The sequence below is a fragment of the Centruroides vittatus genome, unplaced genomic scaffold (genome assembly GCF_030686945.1).
Source record: "Centruroides vittatus isolate TY-2023 unplaced genomic scaffold, ASM3068694v2 contig_694, whole genome shotgun sequence".
NCBI classification, from domain to species: Eukaryota; Metazoa; Arthropoda; class Arachnida; order Scorpiones; family Buthidae; genus Centruroides; species Centruroides vittatus.
In genome coordinates this window covers 6,211-33,252 of record NW_027122438.1, presented here as the reverse complement: position 1 = coordinate 33,252, position 27,042 = coordinate 6,211, and the positions used below count along the sequence as shown (strand labels likewise).

At 30.4% G+C, this 27,042-nt stretch overlaps 1 protein-coding gene and 1 long non-coding RNA gene across 2 annotated transcripts; both read left to right on the top strand.

Moving 5' to 3' along the window:
- The first annotated feature begins 1,755 nt into the window (after positions 1-1,755).
- LOC136980335 (protein GVQW3-like) lies at positions 1,756-2,364 on the top strand. Its single transcript, XM_067276428.1, has one exon. The coding sequence runs from the start codon at positions 1,756-1,758 to the stop codon at positions 2,362-2,364; it is 609 nt and encodes a 202-aa protein (XP_067132529.1).
- Positions 2,365-5,589: 3,225 nt separating this feature from the next.
- On the top strand, positions 5,590-24,439 carry LOC136980356 (uncharacterized). Its single transcript, XR_010881546.1, has 3 exons — positions 5,590-6,018; positions 16,551-16,763; positions 23,868-24,439. It is a non-coding gene; the product is annotated as an uncharacterized lncRNA (long non-coding RNA).
- The last annotated feature ends 2,603 nt before the right edge of the window (positions 24,440-27,042 follow it).

The following is a 27,042-nucleotide window of genomic DNA, read 5'->3' as shown; positions in this document are numbered from 1 at the left end:
CTGGTTGCTCACAATTGCTCCTTACATCCTTTTAATATAGCAAAATTGAAAAAATGAGAGGAGGCATGCTACATACATTTTCAAAACTGCTGATTGTTGTGGGTACACATTTATCTGTTGTTGTTACCATCTTTGATGGAAATGTGAATCACCACTGGTCAAAAGGACTTTTACATAAACAGTGGGAGTCTGAAAGGAGTTTGTGAACTACAAAATATTGAGGTTCAATTACTGAACTTCAAATTTTTTTCATATAATATGCTTTTTCAGGGCTGTAGGAAGGGGAGAAAAAGTGGTCCAGCCAAAAGGGGAGAGTAATCTCTAAGATATCGATTTCCCCCTTTCCCTTTATTTTTCTCCCTGTGGTTTGTCTGACAGTTTCACATGCTAATGGTTGATTTGAAATTAAAATTGGCATAAAATTAAAATTAAAAATATCATAACATTGGCAGCAAAAAGTGGTTCAACCATGGCTGGACCTGTTCCTAAAGCCATGTTTTTGATTAATTAATTCAAATAACGCAAAATTATGTTCAGTATTTCTACATTTCTTTTTTACTCCTCCTGTCCTGTGGGCATCAAGAGGGTCTCTTTTCGCAAGCCCATTATGGGTTCAGCCAGGTCCACAATAGGGCAGCCGGATGGTGAGAGACAGGGCCAACATATCCAGTCTGATCACACCCAAAAAATTCCTGGGGATTTTTCGACCTGTCTGAATTCGATTCCGGATCCAGAGAGTGGTAGGCTGCTAACTGGCCGTCAAGTTTAATATGTTAAGAACGTAAAATTATTTGGCGAACGACACTATATTATAAAAAAACCAATTATAGTCTGTATGGGATAGACTTGGATAAATTCAGAGTGGGCGGTTGGTTTGTTTGTTTGTTAAGTTATGGCAACACAACACTTGGGCGATCTGCCTAGGGGTATGCCTTCTGGAAGATCTTTTAAGGGAAACTGACCCCTATTTAGGCGTTACAGACGTGGAGAAAACCAAGAAAACTCCACGTGGCTAGCCCGTCCGAGCGAGACGCGAACCCACTACCAGTGTTCAAGGTATGAAGACCACTTGGCCACTGATGGGCCACAGTTGGGATATGTCAGCCCCCATTTCTCACCATCCAGCCACCCTATTGTGGGCCTGACTGAACCCATAATGGACTTGCTAAAAGAGACCCTCTTGATGCCCACAGGACAGAAGGAGTAAAAAAAAAAAAAAATGTAGAAAATACTGAACATGTTAATTATAATTATTGCCCCACCTCAGTGCCGTTCATGCAAGGTAGAGGTGGTTCTGTGATGATCTGGAAAGGCTTCGGGTGGCACAGAAAAATAAATACAGGTATTATGTTTTTTAACTAATCGCATGAATGCAACAAAATTATCAAACTGCACTTTACGATCACTGCTGCCATTTGCAAAAGAAATTGTGGACCGTGTCTCATGCAGCAAGACAAAATCCCGATTCACGCAGCAAAGTCGATCTGTGATTGGTTTCTAGAAAATGGCACTTCACATTAATGACTAGCTTCCTGAAATCCCATGGAAAATCTATTGGAAACATTCGCAACAGCTACGAGGGCTGTTCGGAAAGTTCGCGGCCTTGCCTATATGCGACGCTGCGATCAATTTAATTTTTGGCGGGAATAATTCAGTCATCTTTGCTAAAGATACGATACGAATTTCCGCTTGATTTGTCGTAAAGTTTTTCACAACAGCTTATCAGATAGTCAGTGTGCACATGCTTTGTCAAAAATGGAGAACTCGTGCAGTCATAAAATACCTGACGAAAAAACAAGGTTGACCCCATCTCAAATCAAAGCTGACATGGATGAAGTTTTGGGAGAGTCTGCTCCTTCGTACACCATTGTGGAAAAATGGACAGCCTTTTTTAAATCTGGTAGAGAGAGTGTGGAAGATGACCCTCGCAGCGGACAGCCGTCAACTGATGTCACTGAAGAAAATATCGACAAAGTTCACGATTTGGTGTTAGCAGATCACCGTTTGAAAACGTATGAGATAACTGAGACAACAGGCATCTCTGTCAACAGGGTTTACCACATCTTAACCGAAAATTTGGGTATGACGAAGGTCTCAGCAAGGCGGGTGCCGCGTCTGCTGACCGCCGAGCAAAAACGTGTTCGCACTTTGATGTCAAAGGAGTGTTTGGTCTTCTATCAGAAAAACCCACAGGATTTCATGCGTCGGTTTGTGACTACTAATGAAACGTGGGTCCACTACTACACTTCTGAAACAAAAGAACAGTCGAAGCAATGGAAACATCACAGTTCGCCATCACCAAAGAAGGCAAAGACAGTTCCATCAGCGGGGGAAAGTGATGGCCTCGATTTTTTGGGATGCTAAAGGAATCATCATTATTGACTACCTAGAAAGGGGAAATACCATCAATACTGTCTATTTCTGTAAACTTTTGGAAAAACTGAAGAAAGAAATCGAAGAAAAGAGGCCACACTTGAAGAAGAAAACGATTCTGTTCCACCACGATAATGCACCTGCACATTCTGCCAGAATATCTGAACTAAAGGTAAACGAACTTCGCTTCCAATTAGTTCCACATCCACGGTACTCACCTAATTTGGCCCCCAGTGACTTCCACCCTTTTCCAACCTAAAAAAATTCTTGGCTGGAAAGAGATTCCACTCAAATGACGAAGTCATCTCTGAAGTGAACGAGTATTTTGCACACCTTGACAAATCGACCTATTGTGATGGCATGAAAAAGCTAGAACATCGCGGGAATAAGTGCATTGCTAATAAAGGAGACTACATTGAAAAATAAAAAAAGTATTAACATTATTTTGTTTGTTCTATTTGAGGCCGCGAACTTTCCGAACAGCCCTCGTATAGCCTGTATGCAAATAGAAAACAATACAATTCCACGTGTAAACTGAAAGAAATAATACTGTCCGAGTGGAAAACCATCAACACGCATTACGCCCAGAAAGTCAATTCATAAATTATTCATGACATCAAATTAATAGAATGTCAAAAGCAATTTATGAATTGATTTTGATGACAGAAGGAAAAATATACTAATTAATTTTTATGATTCTGTTTTGTTGGTGGAGCTATCTTTTTGTAATACCGGTTTTTATATTTTTCAGTTCATTCTCGTAACTATTGTACCGGTACATTTGATATAATTTTTGTTTTTACATAATATGTTATTATAAGAGTCTTGTGACTTGTAAAAGATTAAGAAAAGTTAAAAGTATTAAGCAGTCGTTCAATAGAAATTTTATTTTTGTGTGGATTTATCATTATTTAACGCATTATGTATAGCATTAAATATAATAGAATATGTAAATCTAACCTAATTTAGGATTTTTAAATTTTTATTCGAAATTTTTACATATAAATAACACTATTTCTTCTTTATTTCTAACGACATTTGATAATTAACGATTTACTTTTTTCTATTTTATGTGAGCAAATGCTTTGATTCGATGAAGCCTTTTACTGTCAAAATAGAATAAAATTTTTGATTGTTAATTTATTTGTGATAAAAATAAACAAAGAGCAAAGGCGAATCTACATAGGGACTAATAAGGCTTAAGCCCTGGGTCCCCAAGTGTCAAGGACCCACAAAATTTGAATTATCATCATAAATTTTTAATACTTTTTCATTAACAATCAGCACTTATCAATATAAAGTTTGTCATTCAACACCATTTCATAAATAAATATATTTCAATTCTGATTTTGATGTTATTAAAAAATGAATTTTAAACCTCGATTTAAAGATTCTTAATCTAATAAAAAATGGGGCCCCATTGGACTTCAATAAGCCCTAGGCCACGGAAAACCTAGATCCGCCCCTGACAAAGATAAGATAAATATTCAAAATGGCCATTATTACTATCTTAAAAGCAAACTGTAGCTTAAACTGTGTAAAAGCAGTTTAAAAACTGAATTCTGGAGGAAAATGGATTATTGTCGATGATCTTGAAATTACACAAAATTTTCATTACAATATAATTAGAAGTCACCTGTGTAAGAGAAAAGCTGAGAAGTTGCCTTGCTTACTTCTCAATAAAAAAAATGTTTCTTATTTTTCTATCGTTTTTCTCATTTTTGGAGTAAAATATAAGCCTCAGTATTCAATATATTAAGCTGCTTATAATTTTCAAACATAATTATCTAAAAAAAAATAAATTATTTCTTTAAAATAAGTTCAATAACACTGTTAAAGAATGGCATGTAACATATTTTCAATAAAATAGCTACCTGTATATATCGTAAATCATACTGTAATGTTCATCAAGTATGATTAGGCTATATCATTGAAGAGTAACAGTTAACAGAAGTATTAAATATTTGAAATATAATTTTACATTAGCTATAAATTTATCCGTATTTAATCTATATTAAATATAAATTAAACGTAAACCTAATTTAATATTTTGATTAAATTGACAGCTTGGGTATAGCAGTTTATAAAATGAATTGTTTTTATAATATAAACTTCAATAAAAAGATATTTATAATTTCCCGAAGATTGCTTTATATCAAGCGACTGCTTGTAGGTTATAATGATCACAATGTGATCATTATAACCTACAGCAGTCGCTTGATCATCATCATCATGGTCATGATGATCATGACCTTGATATGATGATTATCATGGCGTATGTGATCATTATCATCATCATCAGTGTTCTACCGTATAAGATGAAAACAATAATTATGATATTCGAAAAATATTTGTGTAAATTCTTCAAAAATCATTAAAAAAGCATCATCATCTAAAATATTTTTCTGTACTGAATATTTTTTAAATTCAGAATCCTCCAAACAGATGATGTTGACAGACTACTGAAGAAATAAAATATTAAATGTAATGTATGTCAACATAAATTATTATAAGATAAACATAAAATTAAAGAAATAAAATCAATACAAGATTATAATTCGAAACAATTGTAATCAAATTTTATTTATATACAGACTTGTTTACATAAAGATAAATTAATAGACTATTATATTAATTTCTCTTTGCGTTACATTAAAAAGAAATTGTAATAATTAAATAAATCTATTCGATATTTGTAGGTGTATGCTCGTATTTAAGGAAAGTTAATTATAACGCGATATTTTTATAATTAATTGTATTATATAGAAAAAGTTTGATAAGATCTGCTTTTTAGGCGCTTGAAAAATTGTAAATTGCTTAGATAATATAAGAATATTTTCGGTCACTGCGATTATTTGATTCATTAAAAGTAAAAGGCGTAAATATATTGACTGTGATATAATAAATATTCCTGTACTACACATCCTATAATTTTTCATTGTTTTCTAGACTAAATAATTTAACATGAAATCATAGTTATTACGATAGTGGAAATAAAAAACCGAACAATAAATTCGATGTTTGGAGCAAGATGAGTCGATAATGATACCAATATTACGTCATGCATCCTGTCATTCAATTCTATAGAAGCCAGTCTTAAAAAGATAACGTAAGTTGTGGGCTTTCATGAGAGTTATATTGGAAATTTGACTCCATAATACCAGGTTTTTTTTCCCCTCCAATTTTTACATTAAAATTCACATTCATTTATGCTAAGATCATATATCAAATTTCAATTGCTATCAATCTTCCAGAAATTATTTTGCAATTAATTAGATTAGAAATAATATTAAATTTTTCTCTTTTTCATTCTATTATATGGCATGAAATAGCAAATATTTGATTGAATGAATGAAACATTTGAAACGCTATAAGTTCAAGGAAAAATATCACGCACCATCTAACATGAGAGTTTTTTTATTATCATTATTTTTATTTTGTTTGCAGAACAACCAAGTCAACCTTGTAAGAAACAGGAGTCGAAATAAATAATGTTTTACGAGAACGAACATTTGCCATGTCTAAGGTGAGTGGCGGTGATCTATCAACAACTAAAGATAACGGAATTCCTCTTCCTGCAAGATAACAATCGTATTTCCATCATGAAGTGAATTACCTGGCAAAAACTTGCCAAACTACTTAAAGGTAAAGGTACTCTTGATTTAATTCATTCTCAACCATGGTAAGTCTTTATAATAGTTTTCGAATTGAATAAAATAACGTCCCATGTCCTTCGTGAATCGTTTGATCAGATAATTCGTTGGAATGTTTCGCTTTCAACGGAAACAGGATCAATCTTCTTAATTTGAATTTGCTATAAGCTTTTTTTCAAAACAGAATTTAACATAGTTTTATCATTTATTTTAAGATTTTGCTTCAATAATTTTGAAATCAAAAGTATATAGGCCTATTTTAACTAGTGTTAACAGCTGATTAATTACGCATTAATATTATAAATGCGTATCATATTCGTTATAACTTTATATTTTTGTAGATCCTATGAGATAAAAGATTCCATTCTGTGCGTTATATTATAAATTTAAAGTTTTAGAATGTGTATTGTATTAATATTTCAGCCGATAAAAGTTCTCGTAACTATATACAATCCTAAAATATTTAGAAAAAATATGCTTTGATGGTTATATCATTTGATGAAAACATCAGTTGAAGTAACAATACTCGAGAAACCTGCTTAGAGTTATCAAATTTAACTAACTAGTGCACATTTATGGAATATCTATTAACTAGAAAAATCTAAAACGATTTGGCCATTGTTCTAAATTAAAATGTAATATATATATATAGTATTATTGTTATCCTGACGTCCTTCATTCTATTCACTAGGCTTTATATTTCAGTGGTGAGCGTAACTCGCAGGAGTGAATGGGTAAAAAGTTTTGTAATATGATATAATTACCTTTATTTTATTTATTTTTTGACATAAAAAACGTATTTAAAATAGCATTTTATGTGTAAAAGATATATTTTAAGAGCGAAATAGGTTCATAAACTTATATAAAGTTTTAAATTGCGATGATACTTATCTCTTTTGAATCAATTTCCTGTTTAGCATCACGTAAAAGGTTTAATTGAACACGCAATAACGTGTGTATAATGAGTATTCATCTCTTTATAGAGATGAACTTCCTCGAATTAAAAGAAAAATTACATTAAAATCCGTCTCATATAATTATTATTACGCTATTTTACGAGTAATTAAAACCGTTTATAATTGTGTAATTGTTAGGATGAAAAATATATTTTGAAATAAAGCTTTTTTTGTATTCAAACAGTTAGAAATGAATTTGTGACAATATCAAATTTATTTATTACTATTGATATAATTTACATATCATTTTTATCTGGGGATTTTTTGGTTGAATATGAAGTTATCTGATTAGATAACCTATTTAAATTTTCAATTATTATTATTATTATTAGAATATTTGCTCTTAATGGCTAGGTTTTAGGCTAAGATGCGTGATAAATGCGATTTAAGCAAAAATATGGCACAGGAAATAACTAATTAGACAGTAGCTATTGTTAAACTGATATCCAGATATAGCTTAAGGAATTGAATTAACAATAAAAAAAATATTATAAAAAGTAAGTTATAAATAAAAGGTATTAAATTCATATTTTAACACAGTTTTTTCGACTGTTGAAAGTTTATTTATACATTTTAAAGAATTGTTTCTTTTTATATATATATATAATTATAGCTTATACTGTGTACGTGACGGGTGTATAAACATGTAACTATTATTATAAGAGTTTAAATATTATGCTGTGCGATTCTTCTACGTAAAAGTTTGTTATAAAAATATCAAATTAACCTTACTATTAAAACTGTAAAAGACATGTTATGAATTAATTTATGATCAAATTAATTTACTAATTAGTTGTTACTCTTTTTTAAATTGTTGTTTACATTATATTCAATAGATCATTCATAAAAAAAAATTAAAATGTTTAAAAGCTAAGCAACTTTAACTTTTCATAAAAAGACATTTTCACCAAAAAAAGTTAGTACCAAAATTTACTACTTTTGGCACTACGAATAACAAACATTTTACATTTGTACAAAACATTTGTGCTGTAAAGAGACCTTAGTGATGCAGGGGATACTGCTCAATGTGATCTCCATTTTAAAGGAGTAAAACTCGAAGGCGATGAACAATGTGTTCAACCGCTTATCGTAATTGATCCTCTGTGATGTTTCCCATATGCAGTATGACAGTATGATACTGTCTTTCGAGGCTGCCAAATTTACAACAAGACTTCAATAAACGATACTTTTTTAAGTGTAATGAATATCCTTTTTCGTTTGTTGCAGTGACAAAACTCTCGTAATGGTGAGTTTTGGTACTAATATATATATATATTATTAATGTCTTCTGCATGTCTTGAAATATCACTACAATATACCAGATTTCGTTGCATTTGGGCTGCTGAATATCTCTGTAGACAGCATTTAATGGGAGGGGTTTGTAATTTAATAATTTATATTATAATGTTTTGATGATAGATTTATATTAAATAAAATTAATTGTTATATTTAGATTTAATTCTATTTTCAAAGACTATTTATTGCAATGTTAGGAGAGGATATTTCTAGACATAAAACATTTTTTTAACCTTAATAATAATAATGTTCCAAAGTTAAAAATCAATCAATCAATCTTTATTATTTGATATAACGGGTGTTATTACAAAGGGGTTAAAGAACATTGTTATTTTAAGTTAGATATTAAAAATAAATAACTTATTTCTCTTTTGTATTCGTTGGTCTTGAATTTTAATGATTTAAACAATAAAAATTCTTTAATAAATACTTTATTTTATTTTACTTCGTTTTAAATTATTTCCTGAGAACAGCAGCGATTAAATATTTTATTAAATATTAATTCGTATAATTTGTCAAATTTTGTGGATTAAGTAACAAGTATATTATAGTGTATTTATTATTAAGAAAACATTATTATTCAAATTTATTTAATTTTATATTTTGTAAGGTAAATTTAACTATATAAAATGAAAAAATATATATTAAAATGGTTAGAATAATCTATGACATTTACTTATTCTTTTAAGATCCATTTAATTTTTAAAAAGAGTTTCTCTGCTTTCCTGTTGTGAAATCTGTTATTATTTTTTGAATAATTAAAAACTTACGACAAAGGAGAATAATGGTATTATTCAATGCAGATTACAGTATTAAATTTCGTTTCACAGACTTACTACAAAAAGATAACTATATATTTGCAATTTATATTACAGTATATTAATGGGCTTTTTATCTTTTATCGACATTATTGAGATCAGAACTACAGTAGAAAATATACAGCGGTATATGCTGTGTATTCGGTGCTTTTTCTTTGTAGAAATACTTCTGTTCTATTTGCAAATCACATGTTTTTGTGTATACACTTTCCAAACACATTGTATGTATTAAAAATTTAAAATGAAGAAATTAAAATGCTTTGAGGATTATAAGCTATTAGGCTAAATAGTGAACAACATTCATAAGATTCAGCATTCAATGATATTTATATACAATACACAGGTTGCAACATTTCTCCTATATGAATATAGCCACGATCGATAGAAACTTTTCTTCGGCATATTTTTATATTTATTAATTCATATTACATTATATAAAAATTTATAAAATTCAAACAAATATGCTGAAGAAAAAGAAGAAACAAAAAAAAAAAAACGTAAAAATCCTTATATTCTTAGCTGAGTTTATGACTGAAGCATCGTCTGACATAATATGTAAATGATCTGTTATTGTTATTACATTATCTGCTTGTTTCGCATATCTTAGGCAATAATGAATCATATGGAATTAAGTTTTTAATGTCGTATATCAGTTATAAAGGCTATAAACAATTTGAAAATGTTGAATTCGAAAATTATAAGTGTAAGATCTAATACGAAAACTGATGTTTGTAGATTTAATTTATATCATTATTAAAATAACATTTAATAACACAATAAGATTAATATTGAAAAGTCCGCATAGCATAAAATAAAAATATATACAGTAATAATAAGAATAGAAAATCACTATTTGATATTTACACTTTAGATATTAATAGGCAAAAATTTTCAAAATAAATTCAAATAGCATTTAATGATATATAAAATGAATATATGTAGTTATAAAAAAATCATTTTAATCTGTTGTAGACCGTCAGATTTCAGAATTACTAACAAAAATATTAATATTGTGCTTTAAAATTGTATTCGCATCCTAGATTTAAATCATATTTTGCCTACAGTATTTGTAATATATAGAAAAAGTTGATATAATTTTTCTTTTTGATAATTTATTTAATATTTAACTAATAAACATTTTAACTTTATTTTTTTTTTATGTTTGTAAAATAACTTGTTATTATGTACTCCAAATTTTTGAATCCTTTATTCAACATATTATTTTCATAGATCTACTATTTTATGCTGTCTTATTATAGGCTATATATTATAGGCTATTTTATGCTGTCTATATTATAGGCTAAATATGATTTCAAAAATAATATGCCTATTTGAACCAGGCCTAAAGTTTAAATGCAATGATTGATCAATAGATTTGACGGAAAAGGCTGTTGCTAACATATATCTAGATCCTTAATGGGTTTATATTAACAGGTCGAGCAGAGAATGAGGACAGAAGAGTCGCGATTATATTTAAGAATAGAACATGTATAAAAATTTATGAGAAATATTCAAAATAAGAGATGTATAATTATAAAATTTGTGTATTTTTATTTACGCTTTAGAACGTTTTCATATAAAATGAGGATATTTCCTTCGTAGCATTTAATTCTAGATTGTCAGCAGGAAAATCTTTTCATCGAACAGGAAAATTTGTTACAACAAACATTTCGAGATGGAATGAATTCCCGCATACTTCCGGAGATATGTAACTATATAAATACGTTTAAATGCATTTAATTGTTTTTATTTCATGTAAAACTTATTCTCATATTTTCCTTATTATTATTATTCAGTTCGTTGTAAATATATGGCATTTTGGTTAAAATAAAGAGTATGTTAAATCATTACTTAGTATTCTAAAGTTTGCTATTCTAAAATAAAACAATTAATAGAAAAATCATAACATATTTTTTTTACGTATTGTTAAATTAACGGATAAAAATTAGGCTACATTAGGATTTAACATTAACAATGTTAGAAAGAATTGAAAATATTTTAAATATAGTAATAAATTATTGATAAACATCGGTTTTAAATTGAGTTTCTAAACGTCTGTTATCGACTTTCTCCTGAGAGAACATATGCAAACGATCATAATCAAATCATATAAACATTTGTAATAGGTGCGACTGTTCAGATACAAATGTTTGTTCGGAATTTATAATTCTGAACAAAAACAGTTGTAGGTCTACAGTACATGCATTTACTTAAAACGTTAAAATTTAAGTAGACGTATGTTCTAAGTCTTGATCGAAATTTTTTCCAGTCTATACACCTTTTTAATGAAAATAGAAAATTTAATATTCCCAAAACAGAATAGCACTGGTTTATTTACTTTACAGAGAACTGAGAAGGTATTTAATTAATTATTAAATCACTGTTGCAAATAAAACTTTTAAAAATGACTCCATTATCATTGATTCTTAATTACTCTATCAATTTACGATTAAAAGTACTAACGGCATTTATTTTAATAATATAATTAATCTACAACATGTAAAAATCTATATAATTAATCTATTGATCTAAATAAAAAAAAGTAAATGTATAAACTCAGATCGTCAAACATTTTAAAAATATATTTTCAAATAATTTTGAGCCTTAAAAAAATTTAGGATTTATTTTTTACACTAATTTAATTATAATTTTACGGAGCATGTGAATTATGTTGTTTATTCGACGAAATGATTTCATAAATGTTTAGTAAAAATAGGCCTGTATCATAGTATACCTGTATTATCCTACAAATAAGTCGTATAGACATGTAGGCTAATTAGTAGGCTACGTCTTTTTAGGGAGTATTTAACATTAGAAATCTTATATGTATTTACTATTTTTAGTCCTTTATTATAAATTATTTGTAAAAATGTTAAAAATCGTTACTTAATTTAAAATATTGTATTAAAATCTTTTGAACAATTTTTACACAGATTTCAATTGCATATATAAAACTTTCGCTAAAATTCAAAAGCAAGTTTATATAGTTTAAGACCTATTACATAAATTTTCTGAGATGTAAATTGTTGATTATATTATAAAAATATTCTTATGAATGCTCAGCGTTATTTATTTCTGTCTTCGATTTATTAATATATTGATTTATTTTTATCTTAAGCTAAATTATGTTTTGATTTACGTAACTACGGTTTCTGTTTTTTAATTGTTCTGAAGAAACTACATGGACGATAAAGAACATTTAGAATATTTCAGCTGTTTTTTATGTTTGTACAATTACATATTATGACATAATATAATAGCAGTCAAATAAAATAGTGATTATTATTAAGATACAATATAATATTTTTTGTTTATCCAGCAGGTAATAGTCCTATTGCGCTATTATATGCTGGATAAACAAATATGAATAGAAAACTGATGAAAGCAATAAGTTTCTAAATATCCTCTAATATAGTGATTCTCAACCACTGTGCCGCGAGATTTTTGAAGTGTGCCGTCACTGCGAATACCCATACATAAGCTACGTCAGACAAGTAATTCAATTAGTTCTACCTTCCTAGGGCGCGTTTGGAAATTGTAATCGGTGTTACCGGTAACTGCCGGTAGTTTAGAAAACATGACCTAAATAACCAACTGCGTTTAAAAATCACTGTTATGACGTCACCGATTGTCCCGTGGTACTTACCGAAGTAACCGTGTGTGCCGCCAAATTTTTAAATTATTAAAAGTGTACCATGACGAAAAAAAGGTCGCGAATCACTGCATAATGGACCCTTTCAAATATACATACAAGTATTGATATACGGCTAAGTGTATATTATGTATGGTATAACTTACATTGTCCTATTGATATAAGTAATAATATTATATTAAGTAATAAGTAATAATATTATATAATTTATATATATATATATAGGCCTATATATATATCAATAGGTAGGGCCTATATGTAATATATACATTAGCTTCATATTTATTTAGCGATTGAATTTTCTGTCTGCTTGATTATAAATTCGTTGCTATTTGAAAATAAATAAAAAATATCTTTTTTGAATATAAAAAGGAGTAAACTTTAGGCATGTAATCCCAGAAAGGGGGTCTTCAGTTCAATCCAAACATTTTTGACTGTCCACTTCTTCCACTTCTTCAAGGATTTCTCGACCTTTTATCGATCCCACCTTCTACATCCTGAAAATGGCTTAAAGATCAGAAAATCATTTTCATAATCACTAATCACCTTTTAAATCAGCAATAAGTTTTATTTTACTTTTAAAATATTGTATTTAAATACAATATAAATAAGCATATAATATAAAATAATATAAAAAAAAAAATAAGCATTTTCAATGGTCTTCATGCTTATTTTTAATTTTAAGATTCAAAGTTTCCCAGCGTAAAGTATGACTTTATAGAACGTAGAATTCCCGAACACCGGCGTTTGCGTTTGAAAAGTAAAATCCAATGAAAAACATCTGAGACGTAAAAAACTTGCGCCAAATAACGACAATTTGGACGACAGTCAAATTTGTGATAATTTTTTATTTGGCGCACACCTTAGAGGTATGAAGGAGTACATGTCAGGAGTTGCAATTTGGCACAGAGTGTTTGTTGCCCAAATCATGCGCACATAAAATAAACCAGACTTGTAGGGTAGTCAGGGGACGGAGAACCGGGTCAAAAGAAAATACGAATTGCTGAGACTGTTTCTAAAAACAAGAGCGAGTGCGAGATTTGCTCATGCGTTGCTCGTTCTCTCCGAGACAGTCTCGTCCCAAAAATGGCTTCGCCGTTTTACTTGTTTACAAGGGCGTCGCCAGCCAATGGGTCAGGGGGGGCAAGATGATATAAATTGATAGAGGATATGAATTGTATGTAGGTAAAATAAAAACGATTCATAAATTTTAAGAAGCTTAAGAAGATTATTTTAATTAAAACATAATCTTCTTGGGTTTTTCGCGCGGGAATTATAAATCGGGCAATAAATGACTTAGCATTTAAATAATTTTTTTCGCATGTCTAGGGAGGGGCAACTGCCCCTCTGCCCCCCTCTGGCGACGCCCTTGCTTGTTTATGTCTGTGTAGGAAAATATATCTAATCATCTACTCAATCAACTATAATAACGTCTATAATCCTTAATCACGATAGTAGTTTGTCTACGCTGTTGCTCACGAGAATATCATAATAATGACAAAAAAAAAAATGTGTATGTATATGAAGAAACTTTTATGAAAATTGCACTTCAATTAATCCACTTAAATTTCAAATAAAAAGAAAATAAAATAAAAACATTTTTATTATATTATTACTTTTTTTAAGATCGATTTTTCATGTTTTTGTAACTGTCACTTTTATTGAATTGCAATTTAAAATTAATAATAATAATAATAAAGGTGGCCGTGGCCTTACTAATATAGTTAACCTGCACTATAAACAAATTCAGACACTGCGGCAATTTTTCCACAAAAAACAAGAAACATCAAAATTACATAAAGCTATAACTCTGGCAGATAGTAACCACACACCTTTAAACTTACACTCTGAGCACTTTGGACATAGCTCAACACAAAAAAACAGACACCACTCAGTATCGTGGGCCCAAAAGGCACATCATGGCAGGCATATCTATGACTTGCTCAGGACTACGTTGACAAAACTGCGTCCAAACTACTGGCTGACTAGAACTACCTGTTTGGAGAGACTGAGTGTTTTATGGTTGCCATTCAAGATCAGGTCATAAACACTAAAAACTACATAAAACACATCCTGAAGGATTCATCATTCACAAATGACTCTTGTATTATAGAAAATGCCACATTCTGCCGTAAACAATACAACATATAACCAATTTTTTCATTTCTTGGCGTTTCATGGGCCCCGAGTCCAAAAATGTACAAAATCTGGGGGGGGGTTATTTTTTTACGATTGCCATACTTTTCCCCTGTTATTTATAACAGCCGGGAAAATAAAAATGGGCAAGCTCTTAGCACAAATAGACTTTTTACATAGGCATAATCAAATAGCAAATATAATATACCAAGAGCTTCCACACAAACACAGATTATTAAACACCCAGGTACCATACTACAGATATACTCCACAGGCAATATTAGAAAATGACACACAAAATATACTTCGAAAGAGCCATCATCTCAGATAAAACAATTCATCACAATAGACTTGACATCACTCTCATTGACAAAGGCAACAAGATCACTTATATAATAGACATCCCCGTTCCAAACACGAATAACATAAAAATGCTCACTCTGAAAAAAATCAACTAGTACACTCCACTCGCTCAAGAAATAAGACAGATGTGGAGGATGAATGGTATTTATTGTACTGTACTGTACCTGTCGTCCTCTCTTCTACTGGTGTTATACCACATACAGCACACGAAAGTCTAGAAACATTAAACCTTAATAAAAACATATACATGGCACTGCAGAAAGCTGCAATATTGAACACATGTCACATTATTAGGAAGTTTCTAGATGTTCACATATAAGCCAATAACAGCTTAATGTTGGGCCATCCGGCCCAACATTAAGCTGTTATTGGCTTATGTGTGAACATCTAGTGTTTAAACTAAACGTAAAAACAATTAGGTCCATTGGATCAATAAATAGCCAAGGTCAAGGTGGCAGCCTACCGCTCTGGGGACCCGGGTTCGAATCCCGACGGGTCGAAAAATTCCCAGGAATTTTTCGGGGGTGGTCCGTCCGGATATGTCGGGTCCCGTCCCTCACCACCCGGTCGCCCCATTGTGAGCCTGGCCGAACCCATAATGGCTTGCAAAAAGAGGCCCTCTTAGTGTCCACAGGGCGGAAAGATTTAAAAAAAAAAAAACAACTTAATGTTGCACTTGTTTGGGTAGCTATGCTTTGACTTTAGTCTGTCATAGCACTATGCACCAGTATCAGCTGAGCATGACGTTCGCAACATAATAATTAATTAATTATATATATAATTAATAATAAAATTTCATAACAGATGGCGCCACACGCAGTTTTAAATGTTGCCGGGAAAGTTAAGCAACTTGTTGGTGGATTTTTTGTAATATACATAGGCCTATCTATATTACATTTATTAATATAAAATCCCAAAGAATATTAATTAAATTAATTTACTAATAAGTAAAATGTATGAGTTTATTAGGGTTTTTAAATAATTTGCATTCAAAAATTTAGAGAATTTACATAAATTTAGTTTCACTTTACCCGAAAACTTTTAAATAAAGCATTTATCATAAAATCGATCACTTCATTACTGAAGATTTGTGGTATTAAAATTAATTGAGTATAGAAATTTAATAACATTTTGCAGATTCAAAATAAATAAATATATATGAATATTTTAAAAATGGTACAATAAATATTCAATTGAGTGAGCATTATAAGAAAGAAAAATAGTTGTGGGAATATATCCGTGAGAAAATTTTGATTTACGAAATTATCAATAATAAGCTTTAACTTGCGGCTTTTATTTTTAGAAAATTATTTAGAAGATCACGAAAAATTGCTAATGGAGTCATGGAGTCTATTTTAAAAAACGAATTAGTCATGCTAACTGTTTTTCGAAGATATTTTAAATGGAGATAGAAATTTTGAAAGCAGCCAACCGGACCGATAATGTCTAAACAACTTATAAATGCTGTAATATATCTTCATCAAATGTATAATGGAATCCTTAAATTTTTTTGGAGGTAAGTTTCATTTTTACCTCAGTAATTTAAACATATTTTCTCAAACTAAACGTAAAAACAATTAGATCCATTGGATCAATAAATAACCAACCGGGGCAATATTCTTCGCTGTTGATTTTGGTTGGTTATTTATTGATCCGCTCTTATATTTTAATTGGCTTATGATATTTTTTTTATTAATTTATGTGTAGGAAAATGATTTAAAATAAACCCATCTCACTTTTAACAATATATTACTAAAAGTATGTTGTAATCAGCGAGTGAAAACTATTTAGTGTAAACAGAATTCGGAAGTTGACTCACGTTAATCTTCAATAGTAATCTCATTGCGCGATTATATAAATATACAAAAAATATACAGATTTAATTTAAAAAATCTAAAATATTCAATATAACAACTCGCTAAACATTTTTTAAATTTATATTTTTAAAATTCCTTCAATTGTTTTATACAAAGTAATTCTAACAGCTTAAGTTAAATAAGCTGTAAGTAATTACAGCTTATCTAACTTTTACTTAACTCATTGTAATTTTTCTTTTTAACTTAATGAATATTTAAAAATAACATATCGGTTATGATGAATAATATTTTTTAGTGTTTTTTTTTTCATTAATATTTGAAACTTAATAAAATTTTAAATGAATATATTTTTAGAAGGAGAATTACAGGCTTAACCAGTTTTATCTAGCGATTTCGGTAGTCATTTAAAATGTAACGTTATAAAAAATATTAATGTAACATATGTTGGAAAATCTTAGTTGAATATTGCTTAAGTAACAGATGGAGGAAATCGTGGGTGGTAAACAACATCGATTTTTTACGTGCAATTATAAACGTATAGATTACTATAATAGTCTTTTAATATAACGTAACTTATTTAAATTTGTTTTTCGATTATCGTTTGAATAATTCGTATCGAATTACCGAATAAATAAATTTGGTAAAAGTCTATTCTTTATACATGGGACGTTTTTTTTAAATTTGTGGTAAAAGTCCATACATTATACATGTGGCATTTTTTTCTAACTTTGCTCTCTCAAGACACCTCTCTAGTAGACGTGTCCTAAACAGAGAGAAATTTTTCGGGGCGACGCGTATAATAAGAGCTATAAGCAAAAACTCATCGGATTACTTACCGACTCTGCACGGTGGAAGCTGCCATTGCTTAACCTTGTTCACATCGCGGAGTAGCACGTTGGACGGCGGACGCTTACAATTCGTGTCACGTGACTACAGCACTGACGCGTTTCCGGACAACTATATCTTGCAGGCGTCACGTGATAGAGCAAAGACGTCGTAGAGCGCGGTCGTTTGTAGACATTGCGAACGACGGACAAAGAAAAAAAAGACGGCGACGTCCGAAGTATCGACAGTATCGTGTCGGCAGGATCTATAATTTTAAAATATGCATTTTTAGAGACAAAATTTTCAAAAAGGCTTCCAATAGCATTCAAAGCGGTTACGAAAAAAACTCGAGACGACACCACTTACATCACCGTGTGGGTATATAGGTCTATATATTGACGTGCGCTTTCACAACTTGTAATTTTTACTTCATAAAACCACGTAATGGACACTAAAACGAAACTATCTGAGCCATGGAGCACGCCACGTTGCTTCCTACCGTAAACTACTATTACAAACACCTGTTGTTGCGTCCGACAGCCCGCTTCCCGCCAGAATGTAGAAATGGGTTCAGAATTAAGCTTTATTGCTAACACGTGACTACTTCTTGGGGAAAGGAAACTGGCGTGGACAGTGTGACGAACTTTGCTCGAGTTACGCTTCCGTAACACCGTAACATTCTATAACGAAATTCACCAGTTAAAGTTTGACAACGACCATTTATTTTTCGAGATTAACTTGTTAAAAAGAGAACAGAATCAAATTACTTTAAAATTCAGATTAAATGCTTATAACCGTAAATTTATTATCTAAATTTATAAACCTATATGTTTTATATAGCCTAACCGATCCCATTAATTTAAAAATGTAAAGTTATAGGCCTATAACAATAATTTATATGTAAGACGTGGGATCAATAGGCTACTACATAAAGACTTTTCAGTTTGGAAATGTTTTACTTAAAAAACAATAGATGCAACACGCTTCAGAGCAATGTTCACACACCCAGTTTTTTTTTTTTTCCATTTCAATACCTCGCGAACCAATACTTTTGTGAATTAAAATAAAAGTAATGATAAGACGGATCATCTCTGGTCTGCGGATCACAGTTTGAATACGTCCAGTTAGACCGCGAGCGGCTTTGTTTTAATTTCTTTTATGAATCGCACAAATTTTATTTCTTATCAGACTTTTGAATTAAACACGAAAATATCTGTAGCTTTCAACACTAAATAGTATACAAAAATGATTCAATATTGAAAGAAATCGGAACTAACGTAGTCGACAGAAAATTGCCAACCGGGATGTATTTAAAGAACGAATAACATAACTTTTTAGATATTTGGCTGGATTTTTAACGCTTAAATGTAACGAAAACGTTGGCATGGTAAAAGTTTTGTGCTGGATATCGAAAAAGACTTGGTTATTCATTTTTTAGAAACGCGAGCTTAAAAACAAATCGTTAAATTTTGAAATTTCTTCTTACTGCTTCGAGTGGAATAAAGTGGGAATGAAAAACTGATTGTCCTAAAAAACAGTAAAATCTTATAATTTACTCGAACGCGGGTGAAGCAGCCTAAAATCCTTTCTAGAAAATTACTCCTTTAAAAAAGAGATTTTGTAATCTGTTTTGTAAAAGAGAATCTGTTTCTGTATAAAATTTAATACTTAACGTTTATAATTTAAATCTTTAAATTCAAATAGAAATCTTTTTTTAGAAAATAGGAAATTTAGCTATGAGCAGAAATAAATTCTAAATATATATATATATATATTAAAATTTAAAATTTGTTATATTATATAACATTATTTATTATATTTATTAAATTTATTATACGTTTAAAAGCGTGAGATTCGCTCAAACATTTCCCGGCACGGGCGGAAAGAAGCGCACATGGTCGGATATTTGGCTGAATTTCTTTTTAAAGCCAGATATTCGAAAACAACCCAGAGAATGCATCATTTTCTCCACGCTGTTTGCGAGTCTTTACCTCTCCCCCAGGTTACTACACACCAATTACTAGTGATGTAACGAATATTCGGTTACTACCCGGTATTCGGCCTATTCGGCCGAATACCGAATATTTAAATCACTATTCGGCCGAATACCGAATATTTAAATCACTATTCGGCCGAATACCGAATATTTAGTCACTATTCGGCCGAATACCGAATACCTAAAAACAGGAGTAAGAAATAACAAAAACACAGTAAATTATCATTTTGGTAACTTTTATTAATGCTGAAAATTAAACTATAATTATTAAAGTTAATAAGAAATAGCATCTAACTCTAGTATTAAATTATTTCGTAATTAAATAATATTATAGCCTTTACGTAGCCCGATATCTTATGGCATTGATGGCGTGTAGGTTTGAATGTATCGGGCATTAATATTATTGTTTAGTTAATTATGTTATATTCGTATTCGCGTATATTTTTATATTTTTTACGATATTTTAAAATGATTTACGAAACGTTTTATTGAAACTTATCGTATTTAATGAAAGAATTATTTATCTATTTCTAGAAGATGAGTAACTAATATATAATTTATTTTATATATAAAGCAAAGAATGAGCATTTTTCATTATATGCAAAAGATAACATTTGAAATCATGTTAATTTTAAAAATATTGACAAAAACAATAGCACTAAAATATCACAAAACTTCACAAATAGAAAACCCCCAATAATATATTTGAACTGTTCCACAACTGGGCAGAAACTAGACCATATGTCCCCACTAAAGTATATCCTTAGGGCACTATTCAGTCTACAAATACGTAGTAAAAACAAAATTTTAGAGTTAAAAAGATCGATTGCAAATAAAATAACTTATAAGTTATAACTTACATCTAAATACCAACAACTGCCGAATCATATCGGGCTATTTACGGCTATTACATAAATTATAAACCAATTCGGCACTAGAGGTAGACGTTAGGCTCCATCTCACATTAACTTTAATAATTATAATTTAATTAATTAATTTAAATAATTTAGACCTACTGGAAAAAAAATCGTAGTGACAGCGGTCCAATAGAGAGCAGAGTGCGCGATCCTTGCCATAATGAGGTTTGCGCGCCAATTTTCGTACGTGCGTTAATCAAGCCGAATAGTTTGGCCGAATATTCGGCCATTCAGCCACACTCCTGGCCGAATATTCGGTATTCGGCCACGCTCCTAGCCGAATATTCGGTATTCGGCTGAGGCCAAATATACTATTCGTTACATCACTACCAATTACTTTTTGAAAGATCTACGAGTTACTAAAAAAAGAAAACTATTTTTCTGTCAATGTATTCTCTACGTTCTGCAGTTTTTCTAACGAGCAATTCTTGGAAATTGTCATTTGTTGTTATTTTCTGAGTCTACTCAGTAAAAGAAAAAAAAATTAATCTGTGCATCATCTGTGCAGTTTCGAATTGAAGAGACTTGCATCATGGTGCTTGTATATGCAAATATTTATGTAAAAATCAATTATATAATATAACAAATTTGCGTTTCTTAAGGCAGTGTTATTCCTTTCTTAAACGTTTAAACGTTAACAACAATATTAAAAGTTTAATAACATTTTCTTTCCTATAAAATCTCGTTTTTAAAAGAGTAATTTTTTTATAAATTAAAGAAATAAATTAATAAATAATTAAATAAAAAATAAATAAATTTTAAAACGTTATATATATTTTAGAATTTATTTCTGCTCATAGCTAAATTTCCTATTTTCTAAAAAAGATTTCTATTTGAATTTAAAGATTTAAATTATAAACGTTAAGTATTAAATTTTATACAGAAACAGATTCTCTTTTACAAAACAGATTACAAAATCTCTTTTTTAAAGGAGTAATTTTCTAGAAAGGATTTTAGGCTGCTTCACCCGCGTTCGAGTAAATTATAAGATTTTACTGTTTTTTAGGACAATCAGTTTTTCATTCCCACTTTATTCCACTCGAAGCAGTAAGAAGAAATTTCAAAATTTAACGATTTGTTTTTAAGCTCGCGTTTCTAAAAAATGAATAACCAAGTCTTTTTCGATATCCAGCACAAAACTTTTACCATGCCAACGTTTTCGTTACATTTAAGCGTTAAAAATCCAGCCAAATATCTAAAAAGTTATGTTATTCGTTCTTTAAATACATCCCGGTTGGCAATTTTCTGTCGACTACGTTAGTTCCGATTTCTTTCAATATTGAATCATTTTTGTATACTGTTTAGTGTTGAAAGCTACAGATATTTTCGTGTTTAATTCAAAAGTCTGATAAGAAATAAAATTTGTGCGATTCATAAAAGAAATTAAAACAAAGCCGCTCGCGGTCTAACTGGACGTATTCAAACTGTGATCCGCAGACCAGAGATGATCCGTCTTATCATTACTTTTATTTTAATTCACAAAAGTATTGGTTCGCGAGGTATTGAAATGGAAAAAAAAAACTGGGTGTGTGAACATTGCTCTGAAGCGTGTTGCATCTATTGTTTTTTAAGTAAAACATTTCCAAACTGAAAAGTCTTTATGTAGTAGCCTATTGATCCCACGTCTTACATATAAATTATTGTTATAGGCCTATAACTTTACATTTTTAAATTAATGGGATCGGTTAGGCTATATAAAACATATAGGTTTATAAATTTAGATAATAAATTTACGGTTATAAGCATTTAATCTGAATTTTAAAGTAATTTGATTCTGTTCTCTTTTTAACAAGTTAATCTCGAAAAATAAATGGTCGTTGTCAAACTTTAACTGGTGAATTTCGTTATAGAATGTTACGGTGTTACGGAAGCGTAACTCGAGCAAAGTTCGTCACACTGTCCACGCCAGTTTCCTTTCCCCAAGAAGTAGTCACGTGTTAGCAATAAAGCTTAATTCTGAACCCATTTCTACATTCTGGCGGGAAGCGGGCTGTCGGACGCAACAACAGGTGTTTGTAATAGTAGTTTACGGTAGGAAGCAACGTGGCGTGCTCCATGGCTCAGATAGTTTCGTTTTAGTGTCCATTACGTGGTTTTATGAAGTAAAAATTACAAGTTGTGAAAGCGCACGTCAATATATAGACCTATATACCCACACGGTGATGTAAGTGGTGTCGTCTCGAGTTTTTTTCGTAACCGCTTTGAATGCTATTGGAAGCCTTTTTGAAAATTTTGTCTCTAAAAATGCATATTTTAAAATTATAGATCCTGCCGACACGATACTGTCGATACTTCGGACGTCGCCGTCTTTTTTTTCTTTGTCCGTCGTTCGCAATGTCTACAAACGACCGCGCTCTACGACGTCTCTGCTCTATCACGTGACGCCTGCAAGATATAGTTGTCCGGAAACGCGTCAGTGCTGTAGTCACGTGACACGAATTGTAAGCGCACCTTAATTTTTAAGCAATTTTTTTTTTTTTAAATACCTATAAGACGTACCTGAATTTTGGAGGCAATTTTTCGAAGAAAAAAGTGCGTCTTATAGTCCGTAAAATACGGTAGTTGTCCGGAAACGCGTCAGAGCTGTATTCACGTGACACGAATTGTAAGCGTCCGCTTCCAATGTGCTGCTCCGCGATGTGAACAAGGTTAAGCAACGGCGGCTTCCACCGTGCAGAGTCGGTAAGTAATCCGATGAGTTTTTGCTTATAGCTCTTATTATACGCGTCGCCCCGAAAAATTTCTCTCTGTTTAGGACACGTCTACTAGAGAGGTGTCTCGGGAGAGCAAAATTAGAAAAAAACGCTTCATGTAAAGGACGGACTTTTACCATAAATTTATTTGGTTTAAAATATAAATACGATGAAATCGACAAGTTTCGATATTTAAAAACAATGTTATCCGCCGTTTGATTGGTTGATCGGTAAACGTATCAACCAATAGAAAGAGTTGATATATCGGAGTGGAAGGGAAAAAAAGAAATAGTTGATGCGGAGTCGATGAACGAAGTTTTTTGTTTGTTTATGATGTAGAATTGATGAACTTCTGTATAATATTTATTACAGAATTAGGTTGAGACAAAATGTTCAAGATATGGATGTCATTCTCGATGGCTGGTTAATTAAACTGAGCGAAAGACGTTTGTTTAGAAGAACGGTAAGTGAAAATTTTCACGTTCATTTCATATTTACTCGATAAATTTTTCACATTTCACAAATACTGTATTCCGATAAGTATTCATTGCAATTCGACCTTGGCTAATTTCCATTGATCTTCGTAAAGTATACGTGTTAAAAGATCAATCTGGAAAAAAATGCCGCGTATTGTCGGTTAAACCGAAGCATTTTATATGTAAATAAACCTTAACGTCAATATATTACGAAATATCGTTAATCGATCTTGAGCGGAGAATTAATAGAGAGAACTCGATACGGATCGGCACAGATGCTATTGGGGCTGTGGAATATGGTGGCCCCCTCGGATAATTAATGTGCGAAATTCTAAATAGACTTACTGAGTCACGTACGAATAATAAAACTTTAATTTATTCGTAATAAAGTGTTTTAATATCAGTTTATTTTATAATTGATACTTTCTTTATTATCTTCCAAGATAACTGATGGAAATTTTAATTGCAATTAGCTGTTAAAATAAATTTATAAAATATACACAATTTTTTTATTTAAATCATCATATAAACTCTAAGATGTAATAAAAACTTATGTTAAGAAGTAAACAGATAAATGGAAGTTTATGGATTAAAACTTAAGAAAATATATATAAAACTCATTAAGAAGCTTTTTACTTACAAAACATTAAGGTATATAAAAATTTCATTTCATATTTTCATTATATAATTAAATTTATATAAGGAAAATTGTATTGTTAATCGTTAAAAACGAGAGAAGTCTGCAAATGATAAAAAATGGTTTTAAGAAAATGCTGTTGTTGAAATCTATATTCTGGAAAAAATAGCTTTGAATTTGACTGCAAATTAAGTTTAGAAAGTAAATAATGCGGACTGAAATAAAATTTAACGGTTGAATAGCTAAGAAAGAAGATAAACAATGTGTAACAGGAAAAAACAATCTTGTCTACTCAGTTTGTGCATCCAAAACAGTCAAATGTTGAAAAAAGTAATTTTTGTTGCTGAAAGATCTAAAAATATTTAGTTCTTTAACAGACTTATGGGTTAAAGATAATTAAATCAAAAATTAAAGAAAACACAAGTTAATTTAAATTAAAAAGTGTAAGTTTGATTATGGTTTAAGACTCTATTGCAGTGTTTCCCAACCTTTTTTGTGTTATGCCCCACCTAAGCCTTTCTAAAATTCTTATGCCCCCCAACATATATGTTGAACTCTTTTGGAAGGTCTCTCATTGTTGTGTTCGTTGAAGTTTTTTCTTGCACTTAGTTGCCACACTGTTTTATCGTAACCACAATAAAACCCAATCCTTTCATCAGTCTCTTCCACTTTCCAGTCATTTGCCAAAACGCAACCTGGAAGCACCAACAATTCACTGTCAGCCCACCTACGAAGGTCTGGGGCAAAGAATGTTCTTTCTCCTCTTTCACCGCGCCTCGTCAGGGCCTCATTCACTCTCTGTTGCGTTCCGTGCAGTTGGTTTCCACAGAATTGTTAATTCCCAACCCCCAAGGGAAAAGGGTTATAAAAGGAAAGTTCTAGAAGGAAAGGGGAAACAAAGAAAATTAAATACTAACTTAAATCAATATTTACAATAAATATGGCGTACAGCGGCTATATGGTTAACTTAAACTCTGGACGAGTTTCGAATTGCCCCCCTTAAGAATCAAATTGCCCCCTTGTGGGGCGTGGGCCCTATGTTGGGAAACACTGCTCTATTGGAATATAGAATAAAAAATGTACAGTTTTATTGAAACAATAAAACATATGGTAAATATCAACAAAAATAAATATCAGTTTGAATTTAATATTCTAAAAGAGAATTTTAAAATATGCTTTTTCTATTTAAAAAAGTTTTGGGTTCTTATATACATTATTTTAACAGGATAATTGCTTTAAGCATAAATTATTTATTATGAGAAACAACTTCTCAGTTGAAATGTTATAAGGAATTAAAATTATTTCCAGTCACCAGGCTTTTTATCTAATTTGATCATTTTTGATATCATTTGGTAACTTATCTTATTTTCTTGACTGTATTAAAAAACATGTACAGTACAAATGAACTTAAATGTTAGAAGAATGGAACAAACCGAATCTGAATTTTGTGAGAATTTAATGCAATTCATGCTTGAAAGATTTCAAAGTATTATTTAAGTGACAGAATGTATAACTAAATACTAATTTTTATAATTTAATTCTAAATTGTTACTTTTTATAAAATATGAATATCAGAGTGAGATGAAATTGGTGCATTATTATTTAAAAGCATTTTATAACTTATTTTTAAGAACTATTTTAAGTTAAATTAACATTATTTATATAATAATAAGAGAAACATTAAAAAGAGATAATGCCAGGTTTCATACTATATAAATTAATTGTTATATTTTACAAGGCCAAACTAATGAGTTCAGGAAACCAAAATTACTTTTCATTTAGTAATGTTTTAGCCATTCTAAAAAGTCATTTTGGTTTTCTGAATTTAACAGTTTGGTCTTGAAAATTAATTTGTATGATAACATGCCATTAATCTGATAAATTAGACATTGAAAAATTTTTTTTTCTATCGGGAATGGATTATTCTGGGGGTGTAAATTTTCATTTTCTTAAAATACTATACATAAAAAAAGAGTCATATTGGCATAAGTCAGGTCAGCCTCGAGATGGTATGTGACAGTAGATATGTTCATGAGGTTACTCTCGAATACTAAGAATCTGTGTGATAATAGTTGCTGAATACACGAAGTCCTACTTTCTATCAAATTACTTTGTTGTGGGCACACTCTCTCACACGCTCTAATTAATAATCCAAATCAAAAATCCAATAAATTATTTGGTAAAACTAATTTGTTTAAAATAACAGTTTGTGCTCATTATAAACAAACAAAACTTTTCGATATACAAAAATAATTACATTCTCATGTAGAATTTCAAGATATTTTTATCTGTACAATTAGTCCTATATTAAAATTTAGGAAACTTTTTATAAATACTTTTATCATTATCAAATACTTTTAAGTACTGTATTTTCATATATATAATCCAAGATGACATACACTTCACAGAAACTTGTTAGATCAAAATTAAAACC

What these genes read in the sequence shown, in the direction of transcription:
- LOC136980335 (XM_067276428.1), top strand. Translation starts at nt 1,756, where the DNA reads ATGGAGAACTCGTGCAGTCATAAAATACCTGACGAAAAAACAAGGTTG.